This window comes from Coregonus clupeaformis, chromosome 7 (genome assembly GCF_020615455.1).
Source record: "Coregonus clupeaformis isolate EN_2021a chromosome 7, ASM2061545v1, whole genome shotgun sequence".
Lineage (NCBI taxonomy): Eukaryota > Metazoa > Chordata > Actinopteri > Salmoniformes > Salmonidae > Coregonus > Coregonus clupeaformis.
Genome location: NC_059198.1, coordinates 15,028,141 through 15,042,698, shown reverse-complemented (window position 1 = coordinate 15,042,698; position 14,558 = coordinate 15,028,141). Strand labels below are relative to the sequence as shown.

Below are 14,558 nucleotides of genomic sequence, written 5' to 3'. Positions count from 1 at the left end.
ACTTGTTCCCGGCGGTCGTCAAACTGCCCGGCTCGCTAAAGTTGGGAGGACTTTTAGCGAGCCAGTTTCAACCTCTCAGTACCTCTGTCAGACCCCGTTTCCCGGCTACCCTTGTGAACAGGAATCAGAGCTTAGCGATTAACGCTTTTATCGATTCAGGTGCCGATGGAAGCTTTCTTGATGCCGAGTTGGTGGAACAGCTGGGGCTTTCCAAGGAGCAATTGCCGGAAGCCATTGAAGCGACCACTCTGAACGGCAGTAGTCTGGCACGTATCACGATGAGGACTGAACCGGTTAAGATGCTGTTGTCGGGGAATCATTCGGAGATGATTTCATTCTTCATTCTGCCGTCTTCCCATGTTCCTCTGGTCCTTGGATACCCCTGGCTGAAGGAACACAATCCCACGTTCGATTGGGTGACGGGCAAGGTAACGAGTTGGAGCCTTGATTGTCATGCTAACTGTCTCAAGACTGCCTGTCCCCATTCGGTTCCCAGTCAGGTGATTGAGGCTAAACCCCCAGATTTGTCCCTGGTTCCCGAGACATATCACGATTTGGGGGAAGTGTTCAGTAAGCAGAAGGCTCTGTCACTCCCTCCCCACCGACCATATGATTGTGCCATCAACCTGTTCCCTGGAGCTGTCTACCCCAAGGGAAGGTTATACAGTATCTCCCGCCCTGAACGTGAGGCTTTGGAGACCTACATCAAGGAGTCCCTAGCTGCTGGTCTCGTTCGTCCCTCGTCATCACCCCCTGGGGGCAGGATTCTTCTTTGTGGGTAAGAAGGATGGCTCTCTTCGACCGTGTATTGATTATCGGGGGTTGAATGACATCACGGTCAAGAACAAGTATCCCCTGCCCTTGATGAGTTCTGCCTTCGACTCCTTACAGGGTGCTACGGTGTTCACCAAGCTAGACCTACGCAATGCGTATCACATGGTCCGGATCAGAGAGGGAGACGAGTGGTTGACGGGGTTTCAATACACCGATGGGTCACTTCGAGTATCAGGTGATGCCGTTTGGACTGACCAATGCGCCAGCGGTATTCCAGAGTATGGTGAACGACGTCCTGAGAGATATGATCGGTCTCTTTGTGTTTGTTTACCTGGATGACATTCTGATCTTCTCGAAGGAACCTTCCGACCACGTCCAGCATGTCCGGCAGGTTCTGCAGCGATTGTTGGAGAATCGCCTGTTCGTGAAGGCCGAGAAGTGCGAGTTTCACGCCCACACGACATCCTTTCTCGGGTACATCATCTCCAGGGGAGAGATTAGGATGGACCAGGAGAAGGTTAGAGCGGTTCTGGAATGGGCCCAGCCCGGTACGAGATTGCAGCTCCAGAGATTTTTGGGGTTTGCGAATTTCTACCGCAGATTCATCCGGGATTACAGCCGTGTGGCCGCTCCGTTAACTGCCTTGACTTCCAGTATCAGGAGCTTCAAGTGGAATCCGGAGGCGGATCGAGCGTTTCTGGATTTGAAGAGGCGATTCACCAACGCACCGATTCTCTCTCAACCGGACACGGCCCGTCAGTTCGTCGTTGAAGTGGACGCGTCTGATGTGGGAGTTGGCGCCATCCTGTCGCAGCGATGCTCCACGGACAGTAAACTCCATCCCTGCGCCTACTACTCTCGTCGCCTTTCGCCTGCGGAGAGGAATTACGATGTGGGTAACCGGGAGCTTCTCGCGGTGAAACTTGCCTTGGAGGAGTGGCGCCACTGGTTGGAGGGGCGGAGCAACCGTTTATTGTCTGGACTGACCACAAGAATCTTGCTTACGTGCAATCGGCTAGACGTCTCAACTCCCGTCAGGCCAGGTGGTCGTTGTTTTTCGGACGATTCAATTTTTTCCCTGACGTTCCGACCTGGATCTAAGAACGGCAAGGCGGACGCCTTGTCTCGGATGTTCTCCAAGACGGAGGAGAGTGGGTCCAAGACCGAGACAATTCTCCCCCGGAACTGCGTCGTGGGAGCTGTTAGGTGGAAGATTGAGGAGGAGGTGATGGCGGCTCTTCGGACGCAGCCCGGTCCCGGTAACGGTCCACCCGGTCGGTTGTTTGTGCCTGAGTCGGTTCGTCCTGCGGTCCTCAAATGGTCCCACGCCAGCAAGATGGCTTGTCACCCTGGCGTGGCTCGGACGATGGCGTTTCTTCGCAGACGTTTTTGGTGGCCTGCCATGGCCGAGGATACTCGGGGTTATGTTGCTGCCTGTCCAGTGTGTGCGCAGAATAAGGGTACCAATCGGCCCAGCTCTGGACTACTTCACCCCCCTTCCTATTCCCCGGCGACCATGGTCGCATCTGGCCCTGGACTTTGTCACTGGGTTGCCCGCTTCTGAGGGGAACACGGTCGTTCTGACTATCGTGGACAGATTCAGCAAGTTTGCCCACTTTGTGCCAATTGCCAAGCTTCCCTCTGCCTCGGAGACGTCCGAGATCCTGGTTAGGGAGGTTTTCAGGGTCCACGGGTTGCCCAGTGATATCGTTTCCGACCGTGGCCCTCAGTTTACCTCTGCTGTCTGGAAGTCCTTCTGTTTGGCCATTGGAGCTACAGTCAGTCTCACATCTGGTTTTCACCCCCAATCTAATGGTCAGGCGGAGAGAGCCAACCAGAAGATGGAATCCACGCTACGCTGCCTGGCCTCTTCCAACCCCACCTCCTGGGTCTCTCAGTTGCCTTGGGTTGAGTATGCCCACAATACTCTCCCTACATCTGCCACTGGGATGTCTCCCTTCCAGTGCCTGTATGGCTACCAACCTCCCTTGTTCCCTTCTCAGGAGAAGGAGCTCTCAGTGCCTTCTGTTCAGGCCCATATTCGTCGTTGCCACCGGACCTGGCATCGGGCCAGAAAGGCACTCCTTAGAGTTTCGGACCGGTATCAGCTCCAGGCGAATCGTCGCCGGATCCCCGCTCCCACCTACACCATCGGAGATAGGGTCTGGTTGGCCACACGGGATCTTCCTTTACGGACTGAGTCTAGGAAGTTGTTACCGAAGTTCATTGGTCCGTTTGTGGTGGAGAAGGTGATCAATCCGGTGGCAGTTCGACTCAAACTCCCGAGGACGCTCAGAGTCCATCCCACCTTTCATGTCTCCTGCCTCAAGCCTGTTTTCCTCAGTCCTCTGTTGCCTCCTCCGCCTCCTCCTCCTCCTCCTCGGATGATCGGAGGTGGTCCTGCCTACACGGTGCGACGCATCATGGATTCCAGACGGCGGGGCCGGGGTTTCCAGTATCTCGTGGACTGGGAGGGGTATGGTCCTGAAGAGAGGAGTTGGATTCCGCGGCGACAGATCCTAGATGCTGACCTCATCCGTGACTTCTACCGCCTCCATCCTGGCGCTCCGGGGAGTCCGCCCGGTGGCGTTCGTCGGAGGGGGGTACTGTAACGATCCCGGCAGTCTGAGTCGGGTCCTGTCTGTGGACTAGTTTTTCTGCTCGGGATCTCCAGTTTCCCGAGGGTTCTGGAACGCTCCGGGGAGCTCTCTTGATTTCCGCACCTGCATCCCATCAGCAATCTGCACACCTGGTCCTGATCATCACCCTTCTTAGGCTCTGGCCTAACATCCATTCCCTGCCGGATCGTTAGCCATGAACAGTAGGTTTACCAGAGTATCAGTCTTAGAGCTTCTAGCGTTAGTTTTGTTGTTTTTGCACCTTGTTGGTTTGTTGTTTACTTACCTCCGTTTTGTTCCATCTGCAGTCACTCGTCCGGAACCTTCATCCAACCTCTGCCTGGTGGTCGGCGGCTGCCGAGCCATGATGGGATCAACCACTGCACCCCCAACAACTAATCAACGCCGCCCGCTCTGTTCCCTGGATTATTCAGCATCACTCTTGAATTTGTAAATAAACACTCACCTTCGTTCAACTTACCTTGTCCTGGTCTGCTTCTGGGTTCTGGCTTTGTAACTCGTGACAAACAAAATAGGAAAAATGCCAAGGGGGGTGAATACTTTCGCAAATTATGAGGGCACACAATTAAAATTCGGAATAATGGCACAGCTATTTATAGCCTAGACTACTTGACTGTGGAAAAGGGGCTGCAATACATGTCATGTTGATATGAATTTCGGGTTGCTTCCTTATGACTGGTTTCACATTGGTCTCCAGGAATCATAAGAAAAAATCAGCTAAAGCAATTGCTATGTGTATTTACAATCCCCTTCTACAAACGGATTACTAATTTACTTAGCTCTTATCAATAGCTCTTATTAATTTATCAGTTGCAGTGCATGGAGAATGCTGTTATTTCTATCAGAAAAAAATGATGTAGATGATTTTTCTTAGATGACCCTCAACGAATAGCGGGAGAATAGAATGCTATTCTCATGCTTAAATTCAAGGTCAGACTAGGCATAGAGAGAAAAGTGCATAAAAAGGGAATTACATTCCATTTATGGCGCTTAACTCAGGTCGGAATCGGCCCCATAAGGCATAGGCCTGCTCCTGTCTAGTTGTGTCAATTTTTATTAATCTATTTGGTTTTTATTTGTATTTTATTAATGTATTATTCTGTATAATTAAAAGCATGTTTACAAATGTATTTTATTATTATTATAATTATTAATTATTGGCTAAACTGAATCAATTGTAGGCTACAGTATGTTCATTTAACAGCAGGACATATCCAAAAGGAAATATACCAAAGAAAGAGATTGTCTGTAAATGTAACTATGATGAACACTGAAAGACTACATGGGGGTTAAGTTGTTTTTATAAAAGTAATAGTATTTATGTATTTCTGATTCCTGCAACATTGTGATGCTTACGATTTAATGCAGCGTAATCACAGCGCATGCTCAGACAGACCGAAATTATTGCTTGTATTTATTTCCTGCTTGACGTTTCCATTCGGAGCGATGGCAAAAGTGAAAGCCACCTTGGTTTGTGCAGGTACTTACACTTTCTAACCGTTTCTGTTTTGTTCATAAATGCGTTATTCGTTGCATTACCTTGATAACTTGTTAGATTTGTTCGCTTGGGTGGAATTGTGCTGTAAATTGCACGCAGTAACAGTAGCTAGCTAAGGGCGCGAGCTATTCTAGCTGATGCATCATGAGGTTGAAAGCAGTAGGTAACGTTAGCAGCATATCAAAAATTGCAGAAGCATTCGTATAACTGTGTTGATTAATTGTTAACGTGAAGATTTTCACATGAACTGTTCATTCTGTTTTTATTGTAGGGCTTTTTCTATGTTCAACGGTGCTTGCAATTGTCGAAGAACTCGATGACACGTAAGTGATGCTCTAATGCATTTTGATTGTGGAATCTTCCTGTCTTTGTTTAACGTCAATCCCTAGTATGTATGCGAATGTTGTCACCAGGGGACTGACGACCATTTTGGTTAATGTAATAGACCTGAGTGTTTACCCAATTAATAACTATTTTATCTTATGTTAAGGTAACATAAGCTATTCCAATCTCAAACCAGTCACTCTCCCTGTACACAGAAACTTATGTTAATATTGTTTGTAAACAAAATTGTAGACTTCTGAGTTTGACTCAGTGTACCCATCACCAGGGGGGTAACTTTGTGTTGTATATTGGGGTGGGGTGGGGTCACTGGGTTCCAGGATCAACATCCTTCTAGGGGGGTCCAGGGGTATGTCCCCTCCCGGGAGATAAAACAAAAGAAGGAAATGGCTGTGAAATGGTAGTTTCTGGTGAATTTTGAAGGGAAAATACATCCCAAACGTTTCTGTTAATTTGGTCAATATATCCCAACCACAACTGAAATTCCAATCATTTGGATATTACTTTAAACTGTTGGTCTAACTTTATAAGTTCAGAAAGTAACCACGCTTGGCAATTTTCTGGTTGAACAACTGTGGGAAAGTCAGTTCTGTGGTGTGTTCAGTTCGATTGAACGTTTGCTACATTGTTTAACGGGTTGTACTGAATGACATGTTTCCCCAAAACGTTCTTCAACGTTCCAGAACAGGTAACCTATGTTTAGTGGGTGTGGCTTGAAGCAGTGAGTGACGTATTTGAAGGGCAGCGGTGCATTTTGAACCCACAACCCAACCCCTGCCCGTTTTTCAACTGGTCATTCAGAACAGCACTGTTTCCGTTTTAATTGAACGTTGCATCACGTTTTTTGTACTGAACGCAGCCCTGGTGACTTTTTCTACTCTAAAATGATTGAAAATAAAATGATGGTGACACCATTAAAATATAATTTTCCCCTACAAAAATGAGCCTAACAACATATTGGTCCATATTATCAGGCTGGTGTGTTATTTGGCAATAAGCATTATCACCTGTAGCCCAACTGATGCAGCATAGTGGCTATAAATAAATAGGCTGAAGCATGGGGTTACCCATCTGTATTTGTGCTAATCATTAGCTAGATCAGTGCTTCCCAAACTTTTTCTGTCATGGCCCCGTTTCATCATGTGGGAACATCATACGCCCCTTAACCTCCCCACAAAATTATGGTATAAGAATACATTTTACTCATCAAGAAACCGTACATACAATCACCAGTAACTGGCTTCCCTTCCATATTGAAATCAAGAAGAAAAAAGTAATAAAGGATAAATTAACCAGCATCCTCCTGTGCAATGTCACATGCATCCCTATCAATGAAGATTTATGGTGGGCCAATTTATTTTGTAGATTTTCTCGATTGAAATAAAATATAAAGTTGGTTCTGGAAGTATTCTAAAGGTGACTATTAGGTTGCATAAACATGAGTGCTTTCCCCCCAGAATTTTGGCCTTCAAAATAGTTTTCTAGGTTGCTGCTGCTGGCCAGAGTATGTGAGACAGGCATGCTACCTCTGACTGGGGAGAGAAACAGGCTTGCTTGAGCCTACTGCCTGAGGTTCAGAGAAATGGCCCTTCTCTAATTCTGTAGCCTACTAGAAACCAGTTATTTGAACTCACAAAATTGAGCCCAATATAACCGTTACCAATTATCACTCATTTTGAGAAATACCGCTCACATGCGCATCTCGTCACTTTGCAATAGAAACTTAAACTTTAAAAAATATATTTTTCTATAATTATTATTCATTCTTATGAATTTACCATGTTAAATGTGACCTCCTTTATTTGTTACAAGTCAGCTCATAAATTAAGGGTTTTATTAAGAGGAGAGGGAGAGAGCGAAAGAGAGGAGCTATTGCTCCGTTCTCCTTACGAGCCCTGTGCAACTTTTTTCCCTTCACAAACCAGGCCTCTGAGGACCGGGCTAAACCAAAAGCATATTTGGCGGCGGGGGGATCCAATCATAAAATTAGGAATTGAGTAGTATTTTAAAGCCACAGAAAGCCAGTAACTACGGTGGGAAAATAATTTCCAATTCATCATGGTATATTATTGAGGGGGTCAAATTGGCCTGTCTCTAATATTGGGGAGATCATGACCCCCCCAGTCCCCCGCCCCTCCGCAAGTTAAGGGCCTGCTCATTACATCCTTGTTGCAGTATGTCTTGTTCGTTATGGTTGTGTGTCTATAATGCCGTGTTCACGTCATATCGGAAACTCAAATGTCTGACTTGCTTACTCGTAGAAAAATGAGTTTTCCACTTGGGAAATATCAGAATCAACCAATAGGAAGCTATACGCAAATACTTTTTGTTCATTTTAACTCTGAGGTCCCATTGTTTCCGACATGACGTGAACGTGTCTATTAGACATCTTCAAAGTTTCATACCAGTTATTGAGAAGCTTCATGGTTTGAATAAGTCGCTTTTTATGATGAAAAAAAAAGGATTAGATCTATTTTAATAGCTTTGGTACTGGTTAAAATATAAAGCCAAAATGTTATGAATTCTGATAATTTTTTTTCTTCCTCAGATTCAAAGACACCAGAGTCGATGATGTCTGGCTGGTGGACGTGAGTCTTGTTTGCTTTGCATCACACACACTGCAATCATGCTGACCTGACGAGGCTGAATGAGCCCATTCAGCACTGCTTTAGACCCTCGTCCCGACACCAGTGTCCAGCTCATCCCTTACGGAAGTGGCCGTGGGGGGGGGGGGGTCTACTGTGTGTGTTTTAGTCAATGAGAAGTCATGCATGGTGGGCGGCGCGCCTGGCCGGGGGGCTCTGAGGGGGCTTATGCCAGAGCCCAGGGTTCATGTCTGGGGCCTGAGCAAATCCAGCTGGCACCCAAAGCAGCTTCCACTCCTAGTCTGGTCTGGACAGGGAGTGCCAGTCTGACCGCTTGAGGAGAAATGATTGGAGTGACAGCAGTCGTAATGTATGCACTGACGTGGATCACTATAGGCACGCGCACACACAGCCGGAAACACAGTCTTGTAGACTGGTACACAGAACAGGGCTGTGCATTGACTATCAGGCAAAAAAATGCTTAGGTGGAAATGCCAATCCCAATATCAAGCACAGCATTGCCACAAAGATGGCAGATTTGATTGAAATGTTGTAATTCAACTTTTTTGTCTGGTAGTGTATTCAGGGGTATCATTTCAAGTAAACCCAGGGTATAGCAAAGTGACAGGGTGGGGTTGAAGCTCATTTAGGCCTACTATTTTTCTACACAATTTTTAAAAACTCAAAAATGCTATTTGGAGAGTACGTCCCATGAGCGCCAACATGTTAAGTTTATAGGAGCATATACAGTTGAAGTCGGAAGTTTACATACACTTAGGTTGGAGTCATTAAAACTCGTTTTTTCAACCACTCCACAAATTTCTTGTTAACAAACTATAGTTTTGGCAAGTCGGTTAGGACATCTACTTTGTGCATGACACAAGTAATTTTTCCAACAATTGTTTACAAACAGATTATTTCACTTATAATTCATTGTATCACAATTCCAGTGGGTCAGAAGTTTACATACACTAAGTTGACTGTGCCTTTTAAACAGCTTGGAAAATTCCAGAAAATGATGTCATGGCTTTAGAAGCTTCTGATAGGCTAATTGACATCAGTTGAGTCAATTGGAGGTGTACCTGTGGATGTATTTCAAGGCCTACCTTCAAACTCAGTGCCTCTTTGCTTGACATCATGGGAAAATCAAAAGAAATCAGCCGAGACCTCAGAAAAACAATTGTAGACCTCCACAAGTCTGGTTCATCCTTGGGAGCAATTTCCAAACGCCTGAAGGTACCACGTTCATCTGTACAAACAATAGTGCGCAAGTATAAACACCATGGGATCACGCAGCCGTCATACTGCTCAGGTAGGAGACGCGTTCTGTCTCCTAGAGATGAACGTACTTTGGTGTGAAAAGTGCAAATCAATCCCAGAACAACAGCAAAGGACCTTGTGAAGATGCTGGAGGAAACGGGTACAAAAGTATCTATATCTACTGTAAAATGAGACCTATATCAACATAAACTGAAAGGTCGCTCGGCAAGGAAGAAGCCACTACTCCAAAACCGCCATAAAAAAGCCAGACTACGGTTTGCAACTGCACATGGGGACAAAGATCGTACTTTTTGGAGAAATGTCCTCTGGTCTGATGAAACAAAAATAGAACTGTTTGGCCATAATGACCGTTGTTATGTTTGGAGGAAAAAGGGGGAACTTGCAAGCCGAAGAACACCATCCCAACCGTGAAGCACAGGGGTGGCAGCATCATGCTGTGGGGGTGCTTTGCTACAGGAGGGACTGGTCCACTTCACAAAATAGATGGCATCATGTGGAAGGAAAATTATGTGGATTTATTGAAGAAACATCTCAAGACATCAGTCAGGAAGTTAAAGCTGGGTCGCAAATTGTCAGACTCCAGCCACCCTAGTCATAGACTGTTCTCTCTGCTACCGCACGGCAATCGGTACCGGAGCGCCAATTCTAGGTCCAAAAGGCTTCTCAACAGCTTCTACCCCCAAGCCATAAGACTCCTGAACAGCTAATCATGGCTACCCGGACTACTTGCACTGCCCCCCCCACCCCCACCACATATTTTTACGCTGCTGCTATTCTGTTAATTATTTATGCATAGTCACTTTAACTCTACCCACATGTACATATTACCTCAACTAGCCGGTGCCCCCGCACATTGATTCTGCACCGGTACTCCCTACTGTTATTTTATTTTACTTCTGTTCTTTTTTTCTCAACACCTTTTTTGTTTTATTTTACTTTTTTATAAAAAAAATACATGCATTGTTGGTTAAGGGCTGTAAGTAAGCATTTCACTGTAATGTCTACACCTTTTGTATTCGGCGCATGTGGCAAATAAAATTTGATTTTATTTGAAATGGGTCTTCCAAATGGACAATGACCCCAAGCATACTTCCAAAGTTGTGGCAAAATGGCTTAAGGACAACAAAGTCAAGGTATTGGAATGGCTATCACAAAGCCCTGACCTCAATCCTATAGAAAATTTGTTGGCAGAACTGAAAAAGCGTGTGCGAGCAAGGAGGCCTAGAAACCTGACTCAGTTATACCAGCAACTTATTGTGGGAAGCTTGTGGAGGGCTACCCAAAACGTTTGACCCAAGTTAAACAATTTAAAGGCAATGCTACCAAAAATACTAATTGAGTGTATGTAAACTTCTGACCCACTGGGATGTGATGAAATAAATAAAAGCTGAAATAAATCATTCTCTCTACTATTATTCTGACATTTCACATTCTTAAAATGAAGTGGTGATCCTAACTGACCTAAGACAGGGAATTTTTACTAGGATTAAATGTCAGGAATTGTGATAAACCGAGTTTAAATGTATTTGGTTAACCATTTTCCATCCTAAAAATTAGGAATAAGCAAAGGCTTTTATTTCTGGTCACACAGATGGAAAAGGGTTCTTAAAAACATCTACTAGAAAATGTCTTAAAAGGTATTAGAAATACATCAAAACACAATGTTGAAGTAAAGGTCCCTGCCAACTAAAATCGACATTTATATTTAGTTTGCAGAAATGATTTATTCTGTAAGTTTAAGAAATATTACATAATGTTTCTGTTACCACAAATTTCTCTCCCTCATGAGGTCTGGGCCAAACAAATTTGGTTTTATTTGGGAGCTGAGCTCATTAGAATAATAGCCAGTGTGTAGAATAATATGCAAAGGAGGGATATACATTTTCAGGATACATCACCATGAGACAATGACTGTATAGTACAGATCAAGGACCCATGATGTCATTATGTTACCATCATTCTGTTATGTTACCGAGTGTTGATCCACTTCACTTACTGTAGTTCAATAACCAAAATAGATTTTTTTCAAACTCAAGGTGTCATCCTAGCTGACACTGCATTCTTTCTGCAGACATCTTTGAATCTTAATTTGGAGTAGATATTTAGGAGTTTTTGAAAACGTGGTCTCTTAAAAAACTGAGGGAGATTTTACTGTCTTCTTCTGTTAACAAACTTTGCATCTGCACTGTTCCTCAAGTAAATGTGTTTTAGTAAAAATTTCAGTGGCAATTGTTAATAGTAGACTTCTGCATATACTGTAGGTGTATGGTTTGTTAAACATGGCAATACATTTTTGCTTGGCATACATTTTTTAAGTGAGTCTCTGCGTCACTTTGTTACCATGGAATTGCCAACAGCAAAAACAAGCAACATTTACTCCCGCCATTATCAGTCCCTCCAGGATTCAGCGATCAAATATATTTTTTAGCTAAATAAACAGTTCCCTGCATGTTATGCGAGGGGTTGCAAATATTTCCAGATAAAACAATCAAATCATCATAATATTATTGCATAGAACTGACCCATCACAGCAGTGCAAAAAGAGGGCTCGCAATTTCAACCAATCACTGCACATTTACCACATAATATGGTTAAATCAAGCCACACATCAGCAAAGTTTTTCCCTACAAATTGGACAAAATCATTGCATATTGCCATGCAAAATGTCAGAATTGGCGAAGCAAAATGACGTGTTTTTCCCCGCAAATATCACAAAACATCCCTGCGAAATCCTGGAGGGACTTTATTATCACCTTGGCTGTTGTAGCTTCATTCACCTCAAACACATGTCAATACAGCAGTTAGCCTGCTACGCACTAGCTCAGCACCGGGATTAAAAACTAGTTTTTAATCCATGTCTAATCAAACAGCAGTTAAGCCTACCTAGCGTCCTAGCCATCTACAGCCATCTTCCACCTCTGAACTGTTTTGAGAGAAAAGTCTTGCTGTTCATCTGCCTGCTCCAACGGCATCCTCGTGGTCCTAAAGTCAGCCCGCTAATACCGCTAAACTGCATTTGCCTTTTAATTGGATTTGGAATGATTTTAGTAGCCTATTTTAAATTGTTGCGGTTGAGCTAGGATATTGGGACTGCCATACTCTGCAATACCCAGTTGATGTCCCTGAGTGTGTTGCCGCCATGTGTATTATTTATGAACTGTGTGTGTATTTGTGTTAATAGTTTTAGTGCTAGGCCTATTTCATCGTTTTTACAGTGATTGACAGTGTTGTGTTGTGCCTTTGCAGTTTTATGCACCGTGGTGTGGCTACTGTAAAAAACTGGAGCCTGTTTGGTATGACGTCGGCGCCGAGTTGAAAAGTTCTGGATCGCCGGTGCGGGTGGGCAAGATGGACGGCACTGCATACTCTGGTGAGTCTCTGTTGCAGTGACAATGTCAAAATTCTTCTCTACATATTCCTGATTGGCTGTAGCCTTGACTACCTACATTATTTTGTCAATGTAAGTACATTTGAACAGCTTTAATAAGTCGTAGACAAAAATAACAGTAAGCATATATGCTTTAACATGCAGTCTATCGGGTTAACACCCCTGACCGAAACAAAAGCAGAGCCCAAACAGGTGGCGGGTGGGGTGGGTGGTGGGGAAAACACCAGCGCATAGCTTGCGTGTGGCAGCCATCAGAGAATGTGTGTGCGGAACCTGTTTGACTAAATAGGCCGCCATATTAAGGTAGAGTGATTCATCTAATTGGTGCAATATCAGCTGATGCCAATACTTGGGTTTCTTTGTCTGAACCGGCTGTGATTGATTGTGTGCCCGTATGAAGTGCTAGTTAGTCAAATGTCAGTTTGTGGACACCCCTTAAAATTAGTGGATTCTGCTATTTCAGCCAAACCCGTTGCTGACCGGTGTATAAAATCGAGCACACAGCCATTCATTTTCCATACGCTAACATTGGCAGTAGAATGGGCCGTACTGAAGAGCTCAGTGACTTTCAACGTGGCACCGTCATAGGATGCCACATTTCCAACAAGACCGCTAGTGCTTCCCTGGTCAACTGTAAAACTGTAAGTGTTGTTATTGTGAAGTGGAAACATCTAGGAGCAACAACGGTTCAGCCACGAAGTGGTAGGCCACACAAGCTCACAGAACGGGACCGCAGAGTGCTATAGTGCGTAAAAACGTCTGTTCTCGGTTGCAACACTCACTACTGAGTTCCAAACTTTCTCTGGAAGCGACGTTAGCACATGAACTGTTCGTCTGGAGCTTCATGAAAAGGGTTTCCATGGCCGAGCAGCCGTACACAAGCCTAAGATCACCATGCGCAATGCCAAGCGTCGGCTAGAGTGGTGTAATGCTCACCGCCATTGGACTCTGGAGTAGTGGAAACGCGTTCTGTGGAGTGATGAATCACGCTTCACCATCTGGCAGTCCGACGGACGACTCTGGGTTTGGCGGATGCCAGGAGAACGCTACCTGCCCGAATGCATAGTGCCAACTGTACAATTTGGTTGAGGAGTAATAATGGTCTGGGCTGTTTTTCATGGTTCGGGCTAGGCCCCTAAATTCCAGTGAAGGGAAATCTTAACGCTACAGCATACAGTGACTTTCTAGATGATTCTGTGCTTCCAACTTTGTGGCAACAGTTTGGGGAAGGCGCTCTCTTGTTTCAGCCTGACAATGTCCCTGTGCACAAAGTGAGGTCCATACAGAAATGGATTGTCAAGATCAGTGTGGAAGAACGTGACTGGCCTGCTCAGAGCCCTGACCTCAACGCCATTGAACACCTTTGGGATTAATTGGAACGCAAACTGCAAGCCAGGCCTAATCGCCCAACATCAGTGCCCGACCTCACTAATGCTCTTGTGGCTGAATGGAAGACAGTTCCCGCAGCAATGTTCCAACATCTAGTGGAAAGCCTTCCCAGAAGAGTGGAGGCTGTTATAGCAGCAAAGGGGGGACCAACTCCATATTAATGCCCATGATTTTGGAATGAGATGTTCTCCACATACTTTTGGCCTTGTAGTGTAAATATCTTCCCTCTAATTGAGCATATAGAGTCCCAAATGGCTATTCCATTTATAATGCACTGCTAGGGCCTTTAGGGCTCTGGTCAAAAGTAGTGCTCTCTATAGGGTGCAATTTGGGATGCACCAGAGAAATTGACAACTTCCCCTATGTCTTCTTACTGTACGTACGTCTCCATTGAAACTGCCATTCTGCTATCGGTTTCACCTGGCTGTTAAAGATACACTATTACTATTGCCAAGACTTCATTACTTAGGATCTGTAAAACTTTTTTTCCTCATGTTGTTGACCCCAAGCCTCTTACTCTGGCTAATCACGCATAAACCAGATTAAAATTCCACGGACAGATTACATGACTGTCTGTCGCTGACTTTACTCGCTGTCCAAGATTAGGCTAACTAAGAGGCTACTAAAACCTCATAAACAGGTGACAACAGCTTTCAGGTATT

General features: G+C 44.9%; 1 protein-coding gene across 1 annotated transcript in view; it reads left to right on the top strand.

Moving 5' to 3' along the window:
- Positions 1-4,816: 4,816 nt before the first annotated feature.
- The window catches only part of LOC121569927 (protein disulfide-isomerase TMX3-like), a 53,097-nt gene continuing 43,355 nt past the window's right edge, over positions 4,817-14,558 (top strand). Inside the window, exons 1-4 of the mRNA XM_041881271.2 lie at positions 4,817-4,893; positions 5,183-5,234; positions 7,802-7,841; positions 12,366-12,489. Coding sequence (XP_041737205.1) covers positions 4,860-4,893; positions 5,183-5,234; positions 7,802-7,841; positions 12,366-12,489 — 250 coding nt within the window. The 5' untranslated portion in view covers positions 4,817-4,859. The remainder of the gene's footprint in view (positions 4,894-5,182; positions 5,235-7,801; positions 7,842-12,365; positions 12,490-14,558) is intronic.